Here is a 22,211-nt window from a genome sequence, read left to right on the forward strand (position 1 = left end):
CTGACTTGTTGAAATAAACTTTCCAGGAGAAAAGTATGCAAGGGCACTTGTTATGAAACAATAACTTCCTGAAAGCTCTTGAGACCTGATGTATGATCTTCTGTTGGGATGATTTAAATAATTTAACAACATGGCAGGAGAGGAAGATGAAATATAACTAAATAAGGGTTAGTGTTTCCAGAGATGGACACTTTCCCATTGTGGTTTGCTTATTTACCAACTAGGGCTGGAGGGACAAAGACTGAAGGACGTTGTCTTCAGAAATGCTGCAAGAGTTTGGAAAATAAATGGCTGGCAGGAGGGACAAAATGTTCCGCTCTGAGGCAGAAGAAAGAGTTGTGGGGGAACATTTAGCAGTATCTCTATTGTGTCTCTGTTTAAAATATTAAAATTATGGGCAGGCAGTGACTGAGAGAAGAAAAACAAATGCAGCTGGGGAACTGATAAACTATAAAGGACAGGTATTTCCAGCTGGAATTAGAGTACCATTAATAACTTTCTCTGAAGTTCTCTAGGAGAGACATGATCTTGAGGGTAATCTGTGTCTGGAAACATGAAAGTATAGCTAATATACTATGGTGCATTCTGATGTTGAAAGGTCAGGCTATATTGGCTGTGTCTTTTGGCAACGCTGTATCCAAGAATAGAAGACTAATTGTAATAGTCTGAAATCCTTGGCATGAATGTGTTTAGACACAGTGTTTGCTCTTCTCTCACTCTCATCCTTTCCATCCATATATGGAGATAATATGGTCTAGTTCTGCGAGGTTATGATCACCCCTTGCATCAAGGCTAGGAATCAAAACTGAGCCCAAAAGCCAACTGAGCACCCCACACTATAAAATCCAAAACTGGGCAATCCTATATCTGTTCACAGTTATGTTTTAATAATGCTGCATCGTTTATATTGTGGATTAATACTCTCATAACCTTTTCGGCAGACAAGCCGAACTTCAAGGCAGTGCAGAATCAAATAGATAAATGTTAAAATTCTAAAGCATTGATTAATATATAGATGAACATTTTAATTTATTAATTCAAGTGAACATAACTCAGGCTAAAAACTCATTTTGAATACAAATTACAAACTGTATGTAAACTACAAAAGTAGTTTATTGCTCCCGTTGCTTCTGTTTGGATCTGTTTATATCCCTGACTTCTCTTTCACGGACTCAGCGTAGCATTTTTCTTCACAATTTTTCAGTTAGGAATGTATGAGAAATAGTAACTTGTCCAAGGTTATTCAGTTTATTTTGCCAAATTCAGATTTTGCGTCTCAAATGTGAAAAAAATCTTATGTTTGCTCTGCATCCCCCCCTTTTTTTAAAAGGAACAGATTCTTGTATGCTAAAAAAATAACAAATGCACACTCACTTATTTGCATTTATTCTTCTTATTTTTCAGACTGTCATTTTACTCTGGACATTCATCGTTCTCCATGTATTGCATGCTGTTTCTAGCAGTAAGTATATGTATTTTTAGCAGCTGGTTATGATGTTTAAAAAGTTTGAGGTGGAAATATTTGCTGCATTAGCAGAATTTCTTTTGGGCTGTTTGTGCAAGGGACACATGAAATAAAAGTGATATGGAGGTGAAATAGGAGTGTTTGGAATGCTGGTCAATACCTACCAGCAGACTTCCATTGAATTAACAGGATGTTTTCAGGACAGATGAACAAGTAATCAGATTGGGGGTTAGATGTAGTTAGCATTCTGCCTTTTGTGTATTTTGTCTTAAATAGACCTGGTAAAATAGTTTGACCATTATGCTGTTAAGGTAGCAATAGCAAAGGGAACATAGCCAAACTCACCAAAACTAAAGATCCATTAAAGTTGAATCTTAGGTGGAAGTTCTTGCATAAGAAGAAAGTGCATGGCAGAGCAACTGGCAATACTTTAAACGATGCTGAGATGCACTTCTTCACCCTAGAGGAAGTTGATCATCTGATGGCAGTACAAGAGCCTAGTTGCGGTATTTTTGATGTGGAAGACATCCCTCTTTGCTTACCATTACAACACAATTAAACCAACTCTAAAAGACAATTCGTGAAACCACAATTGCCATTTGTCTGAATCCCAATTAAGTATGTGTGGATGCTTCATTTTTTTTTATTCTTTTACATTGCATAGAAAGAATATACCGTATTTTCCGGCGTATAAGACGACTGGGCGTATAAGACGACCCCCAACTTTTCCTGTTAAAATATAGGGTTTGGGCTATACTCGCCATATAAGACTGCCCCTCTTCCAATGCACACCAAATAAAAATTAAAAAACATCAACTGGCTCACCTACAATGTAAAAGCAGCTGTGCTAGACCCAAAATGGCCCCTGCAACAAGCAGGAACCTCACACAGCCACAAAAAGTCCAAAAAACCAACTTTCACACTTTACACACACAAAATTCCACATACAGCTTTGTGAGATTTTGTGTGTTTGTGTAGTTGGAGTGAAACACTACAGAAACACACTAAATCTCAGAAAGCTGCACAAATATTGTTTTGTTTTATTTTATTTTTATTTTTATATGAAAGCTAAATTTAAAACTTCCTAAACTTTAAATGGCTAGGTCTAAAAAAGAACAACTAAAAAAACCTCAATTGACTATTTTTTTTAAAGCTCCCAAAGGGGAAAAAAACTTACCCAATAGAACAGGGGTCTCCAACCTTGGCAACTTTAAGATTTGTAGACTTCAACTCCCAGAATTCCTCAGCCAGCTTTGCTTTGCTGGCTGAGGAATTCTGGGAGTTGAAGTCCACAACTAACTCCTTGCTTGATTGCAGGCAGGGAGTTGCTTGCTTGCCTGAGTAGATTCAGGCAAGCAAAGCAAGGCAAGCGTTGGGACTAGCAGCTGAGGTAAGCAAGCTGGAGGGGGAAAACTTTTTCCCTTTTACATGGCTCTGGCCATCCCAGCTGAGTTGCAGGGAACTCAGCTGGGATGGGATCAACCGTCAGAACTGGGACCGTCAGAGCCATGGTTCTGGCGATCCCAGCTGAGTTGCAGGGAACTCAGCTGGGATCGTCAGAGCTGGGATGGTCAGAGTAAAAGGGAAAAAACTTGTTTCCTTTTACGTGGTTTCTGGCGATCCCAGCTGAGCTGCAGGGAACTCAGCTGGGATTGTCAGAGCTGGGATCGTCAGAGCTGGGATCGCCAGAGCCATTTAAGGCTCGTCAGAGCCTTTCGGGCTGGTCTGCCTGGTTACAGGAGAACGACACCCGGCGTATAAGACGACCCCCGACTTTTGAGAAGATTTTCATGTGTTAAAAAGTCGTCTTATACGCCGGAAAATACGGTAGCTTTTATGTAGTATATAATTCAATTGAAAGTTTTAAAAACAAAGGTTAAAAACTAATACAAATGAATATAAAGTAAAAAAGAAAAAGAAATTGAAGAGAGCTAAAAGTGCAAGAAAGAAAGGAAAAGGAAAAAAAGATACAAAAAGTGGCTTCAGATCTTCTTTTTATAGCAGTTACAGGTATAATTACAAATTTATCTCTTTTTTTAAAGTTAAACCATGACTTCCTTCTTTCTATGATCTATCATGTCTAATCATCAAAACAATAAATCATAAATTCATTTTTTTCTGTTTTATGCAAAAAGTGCATCAGGCGTTTCTAGTCAGCTGTAAACAGTTATTGTCTTACATCAAAGAAGTTAGTTTGGTTATCTCAGCATCTTCACCAACCATTCCTTCATTGTAGATGTTTCTGATATATTTATTCTCTTGAGTTTTTTTTTTTTTTAGTATACTATGTTTTTATTCTGTTCACTGCTTAGAGTTCTTTCCAGTAGAGCAGTTATCTAAGTTTGTTTAATAAAATAATAAATAAGAATGTATGTATTTTGTATACAACAAAATAAATCTCCAAATCTTTGTAATTTGCAAAGTCTCCTGATAGTTGACTGTAATAAGACACAAGAAGAATATACATTAAAAGATTCATGGTAAAAAATAGGAATAACTACAGAGAGAAAAAAGTAATTTATTTTTAAATGTTGGTCTCAAGAGCTTTGTTTTAACTAAGATAGAGAAAATTCAGTAGAATGGGATGGGGAACTAACTTAGCTTCTGGAGGGAGGCTGGCCATAAAAGCCTGTGGCATTGGCCACGTCTATCTTCCCTTCCTGGGAGTGAGAATCACCAGCTCTGGCTGGAGAAGATAAGCCTGCAAATCCATAGGCCTTCTCCTTGTTTTCTGCCCCTATGCCAGTGTTATTTGGGGTACAATGAGATGTCTCTTCTCTGATGCTTGGAAAGAGAAGGTATCTTGCTATCACTTACTTTGGTCCCACCTGTCATGCCATCCCAAACAAAGTATCTCTTGAGAAAATGCAGCCCCCACCAGAAAAAAAAAGGTTGCCTGTATTTCCATATTTGGTAGGGTCTTGCAACTTAAAAGTGAATTCAACTACAGAAAGATTAATGGCATCCAATAATTTTTATCTAATAGAGTGGACAGGTGGAGGGGTTAAAATATGAAGCTGTTAATTGTGCAATCAAAATGCTTCCTCTTTTTAACGTGTTACATGTACTTCCGTACGAATGTGAAAAAGGGATAGAGCTTTAGTTGCATAGAGCTGTCATGGGTGCCATTTGACTGTTTTTAATCATCCTCTTGAACACGTCTGGGTGGAAGTGGAGAACTGTAATAGTTTTTTGGAGTGCTGAGCTGCTTTTTAAATCACATTCAAAGTACCCTAAACATATTTTAGAGAAGTAATTGAAGCAAGACTACAGTATTCTTATTTTCAGTAACATTTATTTCAAGATGGTCCTTTGGCCATTATACAACAGATGGGCAACAACACAATAAAATCTAATCATAAATCACAAAAGTCAATAAAAACCAAATGTTAAAAAATAGTCAATGAATCATTTTAAGCTGGTGTTGAAAATAATTCGTTTAGTACTAGGCAAATGAGCATTTCTATCTCTTTTTATTATTGACAATTTTTTCATTTGCTTCAGTGGGTCAGAGTAACTGGCAAACCTAATTTGTATTTGCCTTGACATTGCTTTTTGTTTCAGTTTAGAGAAACTGCCCATTTGTTTGGAGGGATTAAACCAATTTATAAAAGAAGGAGAAAGTGGTGCTCACATTTTTATTCCTCCAAACCAGAGGTCTTCAAACTTGGCAGCTTTAAGACTTGTGGACTTCAACAGAATTTTCCAGCCAGCATAGCTGGAGACTTAATGCCTTGACTTATTTATATAATAAATAAATAAAGGTGGGATTTAAGAAATCTGAAGAAATAAATTGAAAGTGAATTTTGGTTACAATATGTCTAAGCAATTTCTTTTTAATAAAAGCTGCACAGTTTACCTTCATGTTCTTAATTTACAATAAGAACGTTGGACAGAAAGTATTCTTGACAATACATTATAAAGCACTAATGACATTCTGAACTTCATGGGGCAACTCTCTCCCCCTCCTTTCCCTGGGCATAGCATGAGTAAGAATGGATCTTGAGAATGTCTGAGGAATTTCCCTGTAGGAACACTCTCAATTCTTGAATGAGTTGGTGGTATTATTGTATGTTGCAAGGAAGAGTTGGTTCAATTATGAAGCTCTTTCCTATTAAAGTGTCTTGCCTCTTGCAACATACAGATGTACGCTCCATTAGATAGTGCAGGATTTTGTCCCTGTCAGTCGAAGACATCTGCTAACCTGTTTCAAATGTTCTTTCCAAGCTGCTTCATCCTGCCGCTTGCACGCTTGGCTCCAGCTGTGAGTCTGTGCTGCTCGTGACTCTCCAGTTCCTCACATGTGGCATTACTCACAGCTTGGATTAATCATAAGCAGACCCTTCAGACTGCAGCCTCTGGAGGACCAAAGGAATCTCACATATGTTAGTGTGACTGACTGTGCACACAAACAAAATCCCAAAGCCAACCCAAAAACTACAGTTGTGCAATCCAGCCACATTGACAACTAGATTGCAGTTCTGAAAAAACCATTGGCACTTCATATTCTCCTTATTCCATCACAGTGTTCACTTGAAATTCTGCCCTTTAAAATCCTCCAGATTGTAAGAAGGTCCACATGCTTTTTGAGCAAGCTTTTGTTTGGGCCTGGCAGATCCCCCAACCTGCTGGTTATTTAAATCCATTTGCTGAACCCCAACTCACTGTAATTACTGTTCTCAGTGAAGTTTCTGGTCCTTTCTGACCTCCCCCCCCCCACTAGCACTACTGTGTTCTAATGGTAGCCTTTCACCTGCTTAAAAAGGTGCACACAAACCTATTTTGTAACACAACTTGAAATCCAGCATCACATCAGTAAACATCACCCCAAACACTCCTTTAGAAGTTCCTCCACACTTCCAGAACATATACAGGCTGCATTTATATGATTCTCTTAATCTGGATTTGCACAAGATGTTAAATGGTATCAAATGAGATTTGCTTACATAACTGGCTTTAAACAGCTATAAAAAAGTTAACTTTAGCCAACCATATCATATTATGGTTTAGGACAAATATACAGATAAATATGCCATTGATCATAATTGGTACCATTTGCATGTATCTTAATCAGCCGATGGCAGCATCTGTCTGATCCAATTTGAGTAAGAAGCTGAGGAGAAGAGGGCTTGGTTAATACTTATGAGACCTTTAGGAAATTCCAGGGTTGCAGGCTAGATTGGGAAGAAAGCAATGGCAAATTGTTTCCATATGGCTCTTAAGAAGGCCGTAGAGATGCAGCCACAGGAAATAAAGCCATCTTGCAAAGGTCTGTTACTGCATTTCAGCCCTTAGGCTCAGAAATTAAGTATGGTGAGATCTGCTTAATCTTTGAATAGAAGACTTCCAAGAAATCCTAGGAGAGTAGACTGTGCAGTAGGGAGGAAAAGGCCCAGAAAAAGACATTGACTAAGCACTGCTGTATAGCTGCAAAGAAAACCCCATGGCTGTGTCCATGAAATCAGCAGGAATCAAGCTGGACTCAAAGGAATGTTATCTTTTACTTCTTATAAAATGAAATCCATGTTGTAATTCACATAAATTCAGAAATTATCAAAATTCATTGGACATAGTATTGCTGTTTCTTTTCAGCAATGTTAACAGAGAGTTCTCAACTTAGAACCACAATTTATTTATTATTTATTTTTTTATTTATTTTATTTTATTTTATTTTATTTTATTATTTTATTTTATTTTATTTTATTTTATTATTTTATTTATTTTATTTTATTTTATTTTATTTTATTTTATTTTATTTTATTTTATTTTATTTTATTTTATTTTATTTTATTTTATTTTATTTCTATACTGCCCTTCTCCCGAAGGACTCAGGGCGGTGTACAGCCTAATTAAAAACACAAAGATAGACAATATTTTAAAATAATTAAAATTATTAAATAGTAGGCCCAATTTATAAAACCCCGAATTTAAAAACCCAATTTAAAACCAATTAAAATCTTTATATTGATAGCCCAGCCTGGCAGAACAACATGGTTTTGAGGGCACAGCGAAATACACGGAGATCAGAGATTTTGCGAATTTCTGGGGGGAGTTCATTCCAAAGGGCAGGGGCTCCCACAGAGAAGGTCCTCCCCCTGGGTGTCGCCAGCCGACATAATTTGGCCGATGGCACTCTGAGGAGACCCTCTCTGTGGGAGCGGACTGGCCGGTGGGAGGCTACTGGTGGCAGAAGACGGTCTCGAAGGTACCCAGGTCCAATGCCATGGAGCGCTTTAAAGGTGGTAACCAACACCTTGAATCGCACCCGGAAGACCACTGGGAGCCAGTGCAGCTCGCGCAGGAGGGTGTCATGTGGACACAACGAGTTGCGCCCATAACCACCCGCGCGGCCGCATTCTGGACCAGCTGGAGCCTCCGGGTGCTTTTCAAGGGGAGCCCCATGTAGAGAGCATTGCAGTAGTTCAGTCGGGAGGTGACAAGGGCGTGACTGACTGTGCGCAAGGCGTCACGGTTCAGAAAGGGCTGCAACTGGTGGATCAGGCGAACCTGATAAAAAGCCCCCCTGGCCACGGCCGTCATATGTTCTTCTAAATTGGGACAGGAACTGTACAGCAATGTGATTATTAGATGAGTTGCACCTGATTTTATGATCTTTTTGTCATGGTTGTTAAGTGGATTTGTGGTTTCCCACATTGACTTTGCTTGTTGGAAGCCTGCTGGGAAGTCACAAATGACAATCATGTTACTTGGGACAATGCAGTTGTAGTAAATGCATGCCAGTTGCCAAATGCCCAAATTTTGATCATGTGACCAGTGGAATGCTGCAATGGTCTAAAGTGTAAGGCCTGGTCATAAGATACTTCTTTCAGGGCTGTCATATCTTCAAATAGTTGTTAAACAAATGGTTATAAGTCAAAGTCTACCTGAAACATCTGTTTGTTTTACAGATACATGGTTTATGTATTTATTTTAAATTCAAGAACTCAGAGTTACTTTTTGTTCTCATTTTACTGCTGTAGTCTTAATAGATGACACTAACAAGCCAGACTTCACCAACTACACCAACCGCATATGCTAAGCAGTGTCAGCTGGGATGGGGGACTGCTTGGAAATTTTAGACCTCTAACATAAATTGAGAAATAACAATTTTAAAAGGCCATAAGAAGGCAGTGACAATTAATTTCATATGACTGTCAGGAAGGCTGCATGGATGCAGTCCCTAGGCACCATATTCAACTTGCAGTGTTTATCTTTTATGGACTCTTCTCAGCAGTAACAGTCCTTGACTTAGCCTGAAGGAAACTTTAAATGAGTCTGTTAAGGGAATGCCATTCTTCTTAGCCCATGGAAGCCAAGGAAATTATTCGGCAGAGCAGATAAATTTAGTCCTAACAATTGGCAGGGATTTGAAAGTTAGGCATATAATTCATATAACTTCCAAAAGTTAACATTCCTTGATTTAAGGCAAGTGTCAAACTCGATTTCATTGAGGGCCACATCAGGGTTGTGTTTGCCTTGGTGTGGTCATTGTGGGCATGGCTAGCTCAATGTCACTATGTCGGGGATACCTGTGGAGGTCCAAGTGCTTTGCCAGCAAAAATGGGTTCCTAAGCTCCATTTTTGGCTGCTACAGCCTCCTGCAACCCTCTGCCAGCGAAAACGGAGCTCGGGGGCCACTGGCAGAGGGCTGCAGGAAGCTGTCGTGGCCGAAAACAGTGCTTAGCTTTTGATCATTACTAAGTACATTTATATACAGCATGACACTTTATTCTATTTTATTTTAACCTATATCTATTTTAAATTTTTAGCTTTATGCCTTAGTTTAAGACAATAATACTTCTTTTTTTTTTTTTTTTAATTTGATTTATATGCCGCCCTTCTCCGGAGACTCAGGGCGGCTTACAATGCTTTAAGCAATAGCCTTCATTCTTTTGTATATTTATACAAAGTCAGCTTATTGCCCCCACAAACTGGGTCCTCATTTCACCTACCTTAGAAAGGATGGAAGGCTGAGTCAACCTTGAGCCTTGGAGAGATTCGAACCAGCAGAAATTGCAGGCAGCTGTGTTAATAACAGGGTGCACTAAACCCTTGTACTATCAAGGCTCTTTTGGTTCCTAGAGACATAGCTTACAGCGGTAACAGTAGTATCAATATTATTTGTATTATTCTTTTATCTTATGTTTTATGTTTGGTTGTCGTTTTTTACCTTTTTTACTTTTACTCCTTTATTACTGTATTAACCACTTTAGTGGTTAATATATTTTGGGTTGAGAGACTGAACAATCTGCCAGGGCTTGGTCTCAACCCGAAGTTTTGAGAGTCATCAAAAAAGTCATCATTCTTTTCTGATTATAAAGTAGCTGTTAAAAGTCTTAAGTTTCCCCAGTTTAAAGAAAAGGGGTGGGCATGTAAAAGGAGTGTATGCCCTTCTCTGCTCCCCACGGATTTTGGTTTCGAAAGATATAGGGCCACCAGCATTGGGCCGTGATATTCTCAATGATCAGCAGCAAACGTCTATCTGTTGCTGCCTTGTAGTGGTGATCATATGAAAGAGTGTTTTTAGCAAATTGTGGGGGAAGAGTTTTAGCTGTGTTTTTTGGGAGGGGTGTGCGTTGCAAGGCAAGAACAAAAGCCCCTTCCCCAACTGCTGCTGACTTGAAGAAGAAAATTGAGTCCAACTGCTTTTAAGTGCATGGGAGGAGGGGTAAGCTAGAGACACGGTCATGTCCATGTCTTTTTGGCCCTTAGTGAAATGGAGATGTTTATCTCTTCTGTAATCTCTGTGTGGCAATGATTATTACTTAGCAGACATGTGTTAGCTGTATACACATGCTTGGAACATGTGCAGTGACCATTTACAACTATCACCACAGGCTTAAAACATATCGAATTCATTGTCTCTGTGGATATATTCTGCCTAATTATTGGTATAAAGCTATGACAAACATATGGCATATGTGTCAGTGTTACAGATTTAACTTTTGGGCCTTTGTATTTAAGATAGGGTTTCCTTGGAAAAATACTTGAGAAAACTCTGTATATATCTGGCCGTGTGCTGTTTTATTTTATACTCACATCCATCCTCAATGAAGAAACTCAGGTATATAAAATGTTCCACACCAACTTCTAAACAATCTTTCCTTGAAATGGGAGGTTGGCTACAAGTTACTATTTCTCAGAACAGCAGGGTCAAAGAGTCGCTCATTGAGAAGGATGCATATCATGGCTTCCTTCAAGGAAGATGGCACAATTTCTCTTCCAAGGAGACAATAAACAGATCTAGTCTTCTGTTACCTCCTTGACCGCTGTACCCCAAGTAGGGCAAGAATGGTGGTGCTCACAGCACAGAGGAGCCTGACCTCAAAGCAATCTCAGATAGCCTCACAAGTTGGTATGCTTGTCATCTTGATAGGCTTCAATGATAACTAAGTGAATGTTTTGCTAAGTAACTCTGCTTTTTGTTATAAAATAGTTTGTGGGGCTTTCCCACAATGCTTTAAAAGTCCATTTTATCATATCTTCCTTTTTATGAATAGCATATGCTGTTAACTTCTTTTCTCTTGAACTTTTGAAGAGATGACCTACTGTGAAGTTGTCAGCTAAACTGATCTCTGTACAATACTTCTCCCTCTTTAAAGGGCTTTGTGACCCGAAAAACACAATGGAAGAAATTCTCCTCCACATCTCTGGATAAAATGTTGTTTGATGACAGTTTTCTTACTGTTAATAATTAAAAATACCAATGTAAAGCCACTTCAGAGGATCATTCAGTACATTTATGACAGATTAAGGACACAATGAGTCCTGACTAGTATTTTCTTTTTAAGGGCTGAGTGGATGATATGTTACCATTAACTCAGACTCACAGAATGCATCTTTGGTTTTCATCCACATTAGGAGAACCTCAACTGCTAACTGATCAAGTAATAGATGACCGTTTTGTGGACTCTAAAAATAGGGCATAATTATGCTGTATGTGAGATCAGACATGCAACATATTGGTCAAGTCAATTAGAAGAACTGCGACTGGTGTATGAGCTAAAATATTGGAAAACACTTTTTGTCACTCTTCAAAGGCAGCTTACATAACTTTGACAATTTTTGGGAGTCTCAAAAATTCTAGAGTTCTCCCATGGATTTCTCATCTTGTCTAAAATGTTTGCATATATCTGCCAAGTGTTCTTTCATGAGGACCCACCCTAACTATGTCTTTTACCATGCACACTGAAGAAATTTCCTATTTCCTGAATTCTTTCAGGCCCTGTATTCTTACAACTTGCCTGTCTCAGTAAGAACCTGCCTTACTAGTGGTTTTGGCTACTGACTAAATCAAAAGTTGGCTGGTTTGGTAAAGAGTGGAACCCCACCTACTACAGACAAGATGTTTGTATTGTCACATGACCCTTTGCATCAGGAGACTACTGCTAAAGGCTAATTACATCACTGGCCCTCTTCATAGATCAGGCAGAGAACAAAAGAGTAAAACAAAAAACAAAAAAACCCAGGCAGAATACTACTTGCATCCTACCAAGGGCAGTTGGCATGATTGCCATAACAGATTGCATAATTTGACAGTGTGAAATGAAGGTAGAGACTCATCTGGAGTTGTAGAGGGATCAAAAAATTTCAAAATCGGGTTCTAATGTGAATCTACATAGCTGTGCATGTGCATCTTTTTAGAATCAGTGGGGAACAGTTTTTGAAGCAGCTGAGGCTTGCAAATTTCCATGTGTAGCAAAGCACCAAATTTAAATGCTATCCCTAGTATCTAGTATCCTAGGAGAACCTGTGGCAGGAGGGCCTATTGGCTAAGGCAAAAGCAGCAGGTATGCTTTGTCCACTATAGGCTGAGTTTTAGAGGTATGTTCTGTGCAGACTATGGCAGTCTTGGCAGTGGAGAGGCTTTTTTCAGCCTCATATCTTTTGCTTGGCAGACTACCTCTGCAAAATGGGTTAGCTGACTGGATTTAAGTCTCCATCAAAAAACTTTAAAAATCTTCTAAAGAAAATTTTAAGGTGGAGTTAGTTCAATCCTATGCCTACATTTGGACCAAAGTACAACCTCTTCATGTTTGTTGACCAAATCAGTTGATCCTTTTTTGGTGCTACCTCCAAATGTTTAACTATTTTCAAAGAATAGGGTGTGAGATTTGCACACATTCAACAATGTCCACTCATGAGTCTATAGAAATAAAAGGGTCTGTCTCTGCATGTCAAGAACAGAAAAGAAACCTGAAGACATTTAAAGAAGGAATTGGTGATCTTATATGAACTGGTTCAGATATCTAAATTTTCCTTGTCCAGACCAAGTGTTGTTATGCTTGGATCCTTTTTCCCTCTGCTGCCTTCATTCCATTGAGGATCATAAACACATCAGATGAACAGAATTTAGCCCTGTAAAAAACCAGGACTAGGATTCAACGTGCCCTTTTAGGTGACTTTAAAATGACACCTGGCCTCACTTCATTCAATGGCTTCCCTTGGTGATAATAATCTGTTATGCTGCCTCAGTATCTCTTTACAGACAGAGATCTTTAGCATTATATATAACTGCACCATCCCTCTATTTCAGCAGGGATTGTATTCAGCAGTAGTATTCATTGTATATGTCCCTATACAAGATAGCGCTATGAATTAGATGATCATTCGAGTTAAAATCCCTTGTTTTCAATGGCCTTGGCTTTAAATATGATCTGCAAGCATCTGACTTACATTTAGTGTGTATGATAAAAAGAGGCTGAAGCCACAATACAGAGTTTAAGGCTTAAAAATTATCTGATTATCTCACAGCCTTTGAAGTCTGATTCCTGTAAACGTACACCTCCTCCTCTATTCTTTCGTTCAGTAGTTCTTTGTAGATATTAAAAATGTATGGCTTGCATACATTTTATAAACTGTTAAGATTGTGTGAGAAGAGATCTCATTGCAGAGTATAATTGCATGGAGACACATAGCAAGAACAGCATTGTAGTGGAAAATTTTGCTGTGGTGGAGCACATCATAACCAGGCACTAAGAAGAATCTCCCTCCCCCACCCCAAAAAATCTGTGTCCTGTTGAGGCAGCTCTGTATTTACATCCAGAGGATTTGGCAGTCTATGAACAAAGAACTGGAGAAAATGACTAGAAGTAATTACATATTACTCTTTTTTTTTTGTCAGATTTTCTACAACTATTTAATGGTGGTTCCAAAACCCCTTTTAAGTTTGCTGGCTGTGATGTTTATAGCCTTAGAAAGCAAATGTTTCTCTTCTTGGAAACATATTAAATGGATCCATGGTACTTTTTGAAAAAGGAAGGTAGTGGAATGAGGGTTGCATTTCAACTTCCAATGAAAAAAAGTCTTTGACCAAAAGCCAGGAATAGTATACTTAGTAGATTTGTAGCAAAAATCGTATGTTTAATTATGGGTGAAAGGTCACCTACCTTATCTAAACATATCTTGATGTAACCTGTGGATGGTCATGACCTACGGGGAGGTCATTTTGAATTAATAAAAACTTTTAAATGTAGCCTGTAAATACAACATCATGTAATATAATTAAATACAATATAAATTACCACCTTTGGAATCGGGTAGAGAAATTGCTCTGTTGTAAATTTATAAACAAGTCATTTGTCTCCATCCTTTTGCTCAGGGCCAGCAAGCTTAGAAATGCCTTGGCACTGATGTCTCCACAACCAGCATCTTTCAAACTCCCACTCTGCTGTAACCACTTAACCCCTCGTACTCCCTGCAATTGGCAGCAATCCAAAAGCTTGCGCAATATTCATGAAAAATCCATTGGAAACATCCCAATTGCTGAACAAACTGAAATACAATTCTTGGTTCACCTGTGTATTATTTATACAATTTATAGGTCACTCCAATTTAAAAAGATTCTAATGTATTAAATCATTAGCTACCTAATGCTTGCAGTAATCTTCACCTTGAAAAGCCTAATGGAATCCAATTAACAGCTTGAAAGCTGGTGGAACTTGGTGATAACGTGAATATGACTGCAAATTACTTGTGCAGATAAAAGGAAACGAAGATTACAGAATCTTTTCAGTTTTAATATATCTTGTATCTTGTGTAAATGTTAAAAAAATTTTTGAAGCTTTGGGATGAGTTTGTAAACTTTATAATCTACAAATGGGCATGAATGGCATATAGATTTTAGAATAGAGAATAAAAATATTTTGCATTTCCCTCAATATAGAGATCTGATCTCAGAGGAACTCTACGGTCATCCTACCTCCTGCTACTCTCAGCCTTCAGGGCTTTTATGATATAAAGTCCCAGAAAGTGATATGCCCTGAGAAATCCAATCAATCCCAACCCCTTCCAACCTTAGAAGTATCCCATATTACTTAATTTGCCTCAGTCGTAAATGTATTTTATTTATTTCCTCATTAATCACATTCTTTTAACATCTGAAGAAGAGAGACAGTGCAGCAAATGTTGTTTATTTCTGCCGGCAGAAAACACTGAGCAACTTAGTGCCCCTAACGTATGGAAATAAAATCCATGAATAAACATTAAAGCCACGTTTCCTGTTTTGCCATCTCAGTTGTTCAGAGTCCTGCTTTATGAAACCATTTCTACTTCAGGGAGGTTCAAACACCACATTTTAATCATTCATTCAATTTTGACATATTGGCAAGTCGGATGAAATCCTACCAGCTACCACCTAGCTCCTAGGCACTCAACCCGTTTTGTGTTCAAACCACAAGTTTCTAAACGACTGTCTTAAGGTTCCACCTTTTCTCCCACTCATAACCACATATACCACCTTCCCTCCTACATGTGTAATGTCGCTCTGCCAACTACAGCAATTGCTTGTGTGTAGAAACCATATTAGCCAAGTAAAGCATTTTTCAATGTCTTCAGTGGAATTCCTAAACTGGAAAAAAGGATGAATGCCAGCCTGCTTTTTTTAGACCACCAGAATAACTCCTGGCTCTAGTTCTCACTGGAAATAAATGCTTTACATTAGTGTAACGGTCACAGTCACAAAAAAGGTCTAGAGAAAATTGTTTGGCTTGGAACACTACTATACAATTTTACTATGTTGAACTTCATACCTGCCTTCGTGTCAAAACTCTTGCATTCATCTTCGAAGAATATGCCTGTAGAATGTCTTAAACTTAAATTTACAAACATTTAAGAAAATCAGACCAAGTACAGCTTGAATCTACGAAAAACTTACCTGGTTGTTTAAAAATTGCTCCATATAGCATTAGTTTTTTTTATAGCAGAATGACACAGATGAGTACCAAAAGGGTGATGTAATCACTAGTTTCAGAAACCTAAGTCTGCATATGTGCATTCATTCAGATAGATCTAATGTTTCTAGCAGGCAAGTAGCTTTTCATGTTTATCTTTGGAAGCACACATGCGACTTGCATGTGTTCATAGCATGTGTGACTACACAACGATTTGCTTCTGTTAGCATTTTTCATGCCCAGGACACCATATAATTATTTGTTGAATAGTTATAGTATATGAGGATGAATTACTTGCCAACATCTTAGTGCTCCTCCCTTATGGATATTAAGGAACTAGAGTTAGTTCTAAGCAAATATTGCTTGGGAAGGAGCAGTTATGTGACTATTCTGAAGACAAGTGGAAGCTCCTTCAGAAAATGCTACGTCTGGTTCTGGTCATTACTGATACTGTTTTGTGATTAATATTGCCATATTCTAACTAAGAACTTTTAGACACCTCAGAATACTTGTAAGGAAATGTTTTTTCACAGTGACTGTCAAAGAAATGATTGTGACATTGACTATCTCCTTATTCAGAAAAGACAACCATAATAACATCTATAACTTATTATTGAACACTGTACCACTTTGAATTTAAAAATGGGCAACACTTTATACATATATATACAGGCTGATAGAAAGGATGTCTGTAAAAATGTTAAGTACAATACTGAATATGAAGAAACAGCACTCAAGTTGTCTTTATGCTTATCTTAGCAAAGTGATCTACCCACCTTCTGCAATGCTGATACTATTATCCATTACTATCCATTAGGTGATTGTATGTTCTGCACAAAAATATTTAACTTTAAAATATTTAAGAGATCTTCTGTTCTCTTGCTGAGAGTGTGCCTTTTTGGTTTTAGCTTTATCTTCAGGCCAGAATGAAAAATGACTGGGCAAGACTTTTGCGTCCTACAATCCAGTTTGGACTTGTTGCTTCATCCATTTACGTGGGCCTCTCCCGGGTTTCTGATTACAAACATCACTGGAGCGACGTATTGACTGGACTCATCCAGGGAGCACTAGTAGCAACCCTTATCGTAAGTCTGTAACAATTTTTTTCTTACCATTTGATCAATTCCATTTTCAAATAAGCTAATTTGACTTAAGCCTTTCTGGGTTTTGTTTTTTTTCCCTGAAATAAATCGCAAAGGGGCTTTCATATATTTAAACCACCAGTTTTGTGTGTCATAGGTTCACTGCAATGGGGAGAAGATCACATGCAGTTTTGCATTTGCCAATACTATTCTCCAGTATTGTGGCAGCCTTTTACCACATTTCACTATTCCACATATTGGTTTCCCCCCTCCCCCACCTGCTCTGTAAATCGATTGTTGAGTGTCAGCCACCACTTCTAGAGAAAGTCTTTCAGTTTGAGTGTACCCAGTGGCTGATGTGCACAGAAGGACAGTAACAATAATGTAAGTGCTGTTCTATCTGCTGATGTGTAATACCAACTATTGTGTCCCTATAGGCTGTGTATGTCTCAGATTTCTTCAAGGAGAGAGGCCGTACATTTAAACAGAAGGAGGAAGAAGATTCACATACAACTCTACATGAGACGCCTACCAATGGAAATCACTATGGCAGTAATCACCAGCCATAATATGTGCAAGAGCTATTATCCTGTGGAATCTCCTGCTATTTAAAAGGAAAATTTCACAAATATTTCTGGTCTATGTAAAAAACAAATAAATGCCTTTTGAAGGGACTGCTGCTGCTATACCTCTTAAGTGCTCACTTTACATGTATATAGTTAACAACAATGTATCTAAAAACCTCAAATTTCTATTGGTTCAAGCTTATGCTTTATAAACACAATATCCTGACTATTTTTTTAATTAAAATAATGTATAATACTTATTACAAACAGCAATGGAATATGTTCAAAATAAGAATCTGTCTTGCTTGGGAAGAGGAAGCACTGGTCATTTTAGTGACTCTTTCTTGGAGTAACTGCTGCAGAATGAAGGCTGTTCAGACACCACACATTCTTCTTATAGATAAAGACTTGCAGCAAACACAATGTCTCTCTTGATTTTTGTAATTCCTGTTGAGAATAAAAAAGACAAGAATATATCCAATGTTAATGGCATAGTTGTAGCAGATACTACTTGCTCATCATGCTAATAAGATATAGTAAAATGAAACTAAAATCCAGTGCTGAATTTTCAAGATATTGTACAGCTATTTTGACTGCTGGAAAACATTAGCAGACTCCTAGGTAAACCCCCCCCCCCCAAACTCCACAACAAGCAGATTATAACAGGCATGTTCAGTTCAAATTGAATACTTTGGCTTGTGGCCAAGCAATTTTAAACTGCTTGTAAATATATTCTACATTTTAAGATGCACGTATTTATATAATATTGTACATACAAACCTTCTGCAAATTTGTTTTCCAGTTCTGTATTTCCGATAGCCTTTGCTGCTTGGCACATCTGTCTAAGCAATTCTTCTAGCCTTCTCATACATCGAATTATGCTACCTGAGGAAATGTACATAGATAGAAATCGGTAGATAGATATTCATGTTAAAGCAGTCATTTTCTACAAAGAAACAAGCTGTTTCTATGAAGTAGGACTGTTGCCTCTACTATGGGGTTTTTTGGTGGAGCTGTATGTAAAAACAAACTCAATTCAATTCAATTCTCTTCTTCCGAAGCAAAAAGAACATAACAAAAAGTTTAAAAATGGCTCTGAAATCCACAGATTATTTCTTTTATGTAGGACGGGCTCTGGCTACCCATCCCTGAAATTTATGTTTAACATGGGGGCTACTTTGTGGTCTTTGGGGTATTCTAAGACATCCCTCCCTCTCTCACTCTGTGCTTCAGGAAGGAAATACAAGACTTCATGTATTATATCTTAGCCTTAGCATATGCTAGAGATTTATTGTGAATGCAGGTTATTTAAAACAAAGAACCCAGAATCTACCTATCCTCCTTCCTATATATTTTCATATTCTGCAAAGACACATATGAAAGGTGGTCTTGTTTCAAACATTCTGGGAAACATGTGAATGAATATTAGAGCTGGAAAAGTTGCCTAGGGAGTATAGACTAAGGCAGGGAATAGATGTTTTGCTATTGATGACAATTTGAAGAAAGGAGGCCCATATAATGAACAATTTCATCAATTTGAAAGATTAAATTTGATTGCCTTATTGCAAATCTAGCAACTCTTTTAAAAAGTCATCTGGAGTCTGTTATCAAAAGGAAATAAATCTGAGCCACAAGAGCTTGGAACACTAACCTGCAGTTTAAACAAACCTATTTTGAGAAAGAATATCTTTTTTATCAAAGGGTATAAAAATGAAGGGATATAAAAATATATTAACATCTAAGGAACCTTCCTTGTGGTCATATCATAGAAAAAGTGTTACATCAAATTAGGCAACAAATAAATTCCATTTGCCAAGATACTCAGTGAGCATGTGCTCACTGAACCCGCCGCTTGTATTTTCCCACCTTCTCTCCAAATTGACAGTATGTCACTAAAACTTTACTTCAATGTACTTTGCTGTGACAGAGAAAAGTGCCTTTCAGTATTACTGCTCACTTTTGGAAGCATTTTTGTTTGCTTATCTGATATATGGAAATAAATATTTGCAATTTACATGGAGTTAACACAAAAAAAAGTTATGCTGCTATTGTCAGTGCCTTGTTTTATGTTTTACGTAATTTTCTACCTTAGCAGTGGATATTGCTATTGTGGGCAGCTTAACCGAATTTATTCATCCCACCCTGCCCCGTGTTGAGCCACAAAAAAACTAGCTCATTGTGCAACTCTGGTCTCCCATTTAAAAATCAACCATTTGCTTACTGGAAAACCTTTTATCGCATGGGGAATGAAAGAGGACACTTTTATATCGCATTTATAAATGCAAACTTGCCTGCCTGCTTCAGTCAATCAATAAAATGCATACCTAACAAAAATAACTTCAGGCCTCTTTTATTTTACTTCCTTGCATCCCTGATTCTTGTCTCTCAATAAATGGCATAGTAGTGGGTGGAAGATGGACATAATGAAAGGTTTACTTATATCTAATCTCATTTTTTCCTGATTTATAAAGGGTGTAGATGCTAACAATCTCATTATAAGAAACATTTTTTTCCTTGGAATAACGATTTAAACAGCTCACAAGATCTTTTGAATTTACAGAAACTTAGGGATCCTTTAGTATTTTAAAAAAATACTCTAATTCTCAAAAATTAAGACGTTATAACTACTCTTGTTTGTGAGTAAAGCAAAGATTCACTATATATATAAAAAAAACCACCTGTCAACCTGGGAAAAGGGGGCCTCGAACAAGCACATGTACAAGAAAGGAAGAAATTCTTTGGCGCAGTTACACCAAATTTCAATCCACAGTCAGAGAATTAATTTCTAAATCACATTTACCAAATACATAGAACTTGTCCGCCCCTGTGTTTTATCACCCTGCAAAGCCTCTTTGGATGTCACAGTTATTTTTGCAAAGAAACCCTTTGACATTTACTCTGGCTGCAACTGCTTTCAAAGCAACTGTTGCCACAGCAAACAATACGTTCAATATTTGCTAATGCCTGGGAAGGGAAAAGTAAAGAATATCTAGTTTTTATACCACCAAACAAGGTTTTAAAAGCTAAATGGCCAATACTGCAGTTTGTTTATTCATTCAATTTACATTCTGCTTTTTCAGGGAGCATTTAATTAACAATTTTAAAAATGTTTTAAACCAAATATTACTACTGTCTATTTACCCTACAGTACAAACACTTAAGTCCAGTGTAAAAATCTTCTAAAGTTGAATGAAGGATGCAGTACATGCAGCATCACATATTTCTTACAACTCTTTGATTCAAAACCCTTAAGCAGAAATTTAAATGGAAGCTCTGAAAGTTTTACAACTCCAACCATTCTATTTGATTCCTCTATTATTGGCAATTCTCCCCTCTACCCCTACCAAAAACTATGGTTTGCTGGGTGTATTCAGGTACAAATGTCATAATACATAGTTTTTGTTTTAAAAAAAGAAAATACCTATGAAAATTTGTAATGGGATTGGGAAAAGAAAAACTAATTTGATGTTTTTCAATGTTTGTGAAAGCCAATTTCTCCCTCCTAAAGGAACTGGGAAAAAAAGGCAAGAATAATTTATCATTTATTAGGACACAATGCCATGTTCTTTTATCCTTTGTTGGACATTCTTCCTTTCTTATGAATAATTACCAATGTGAAAAAGACACAGTACAACTACAATTACTTACAACCTAAGATATTTGATTCTTTTAATTTTTAACTTCAGCAACAAAATAAACACACATACCTTCAAAGACATCTGTCATTTTGCATATATGAGCAAATGTAGCTCCATTGGCCCATGTGTATACTACATCCATCAGGTTTGGTCTGAACAAACTGAGATAGTTTTCCTCATCAACTTCCAATTTAGCTTCTGCTGAAACTTTGGCAATTCTTTTTGCACATTCCTGAAAAAGGAAAAGCCATTTTATTTAAATCAACAAATCAACCCCCAAAATAATTGTCCTTAAGCACACATATCAGTCATTTAGTTTCTATTCTTGAAGAAGAGATAAAATTTATGTCTTACCAATTTCTTGTATGTTCTAAATAAAGTAATTATTTGAATATAATTACTTTGTTTAAAAATGGCTTCTGCTTCCTAGTAGAAAATCTGTACGTTGGCACACGCTAAAGAAGAGCTCATATTAACAGGATAAAATTGGGATTTCCAAATGATACTCCTTGAATCATCAATCAGACTGTAGATACTTGTTCCTGCCATTACTCCACATTTTTAAAGCAAAATGCCAATTTCTAGCATTATCTTTAACTTAAAAAATATTTCTGCATCTCACAGACACTCTTATAAAATAAAAATGAATTCAAGGAACACATTGAGAGGCATAATATAAGGTATCCTTGCCAATGAATGTAACCAGATATATCCCACCCAATCCATGACAGCCATATTATGACAGCTCTCAACATTTCCAATGTAGAGCACTCCTGAGGAAAACTCTTCCAACCCATGTTATCCAATCATATTCAACAAAACAATATTAAATCATTGTGGTAGATTTACAATTAAGTGAAATCAAAAGTTCATACTTTAAGACAGAGATTGGACTTCAAAAGTTTTTATTATTATTGAAGCCGTAAAGCAGACAAATTATATAGGCTTCTAAAATAAACAGATGCATTTTTCTCATTAGAAAAATACATGTGCCAATTTACATTTAAGCTTTCAATCTGAATTATGTAGTACATTTTATTCTAAACAAAAGTTCCCTGTGTTAGATCAACTTATGCATAGAATGAACTGAAAAACATTTACCTGCATTTGTCGGAGAGGACCTGCTAACTGTTCAGTTAGTTTGGGCATTTCACTAGACTGGAAAAAAAAAGAAACACATCAACAACTCCTATATATTCTACATATTTAAAATTCATGTAACCCCCATACAAAATCTTAGTGGAATCAAAAACACTTCACAGACTGTGGTCATCACTCTTTTAACATAT

At 37.2% G+C, this 22,211-nt stretch overlaps 2 protein-coding genes across 4 annotated transcripts in view; one reads left to right on the forward strand and one right to left on the reverse strand.

Annotated features, from left to right (window-relative positions):
• Positions 1-17,297, forward strand: part of PLPP1 (phospholipid phosphatase 1) — a 74,524-nt gene extending 57,227 nt beyond the window's left edge. For all 3 annotated transcript variants that reach the window (XM_070938872.1, XM_070938873.1, XM_070938876.1), the window contains exons 4-6: positions 1,405-1,462; positions 16,545-16,721; positions 17,156-17,297. In XM_070938872.1, the coding sequence (XP_070794973.1) occupies positions 1,405-1,462; positions 16,545-16,721; positions 17,156-17,287 (367 nt within the window). In that variant the 3' untranslated portion in view covers positions 17,288-17,297. The remainder of the gene's footprint in view (positions 1-1,404; positions 1,463-16,544; positions 16,722-17,155) is intronic.
• MTREX (Mtr4 exosome RNA helicase) overlaps positions 14,805-22,211 on the reverse strand; it is a 53,289-nt gene continuing 45,882 nt past the window's right edge. Inside the window, exons 24-27 of the mRNA XM_070938870.1 lie at positions 22,024-22,080; positions 20,992-21,154; positions 18,065-18,169; positions 14,805-17,731 (exon numbers count right to left, since the gene is read on the reverse strand). Coding sequence (XP_070794971.1) covers positions 17,679-17,731; positions 18,065-18,169; positions 20,992-21,154; positions 22,024-22,080 — 378 coding nt within the window. The 3' untranslated portion in view covers positions 14,805-17,678. The remainder of the gene's footprint in view (positions 17,732-18,064; positions 18,170-20,991; positions 21,155-22,023; positions 22,081-22,211) is intronic.

The sequence above is a fragment of the Pituophis catenifer genome, unplaced genomic scaffold (genome assembly GCF_029215685.1).
Source record: "Pituophis catenifer annectens isolate HBS135680 unplaced genomic scaffold, rPitCat1.0.hap2 SCAF_2, whole genome shotgun sequence".
Classification (NCBI taxonomy): domain Eukaryota; kingdom Metazoa; phylum Chordata; class Lepidosauria; order Squamata; family Colubridae; genus Pituophis; species Pituophis catenifer.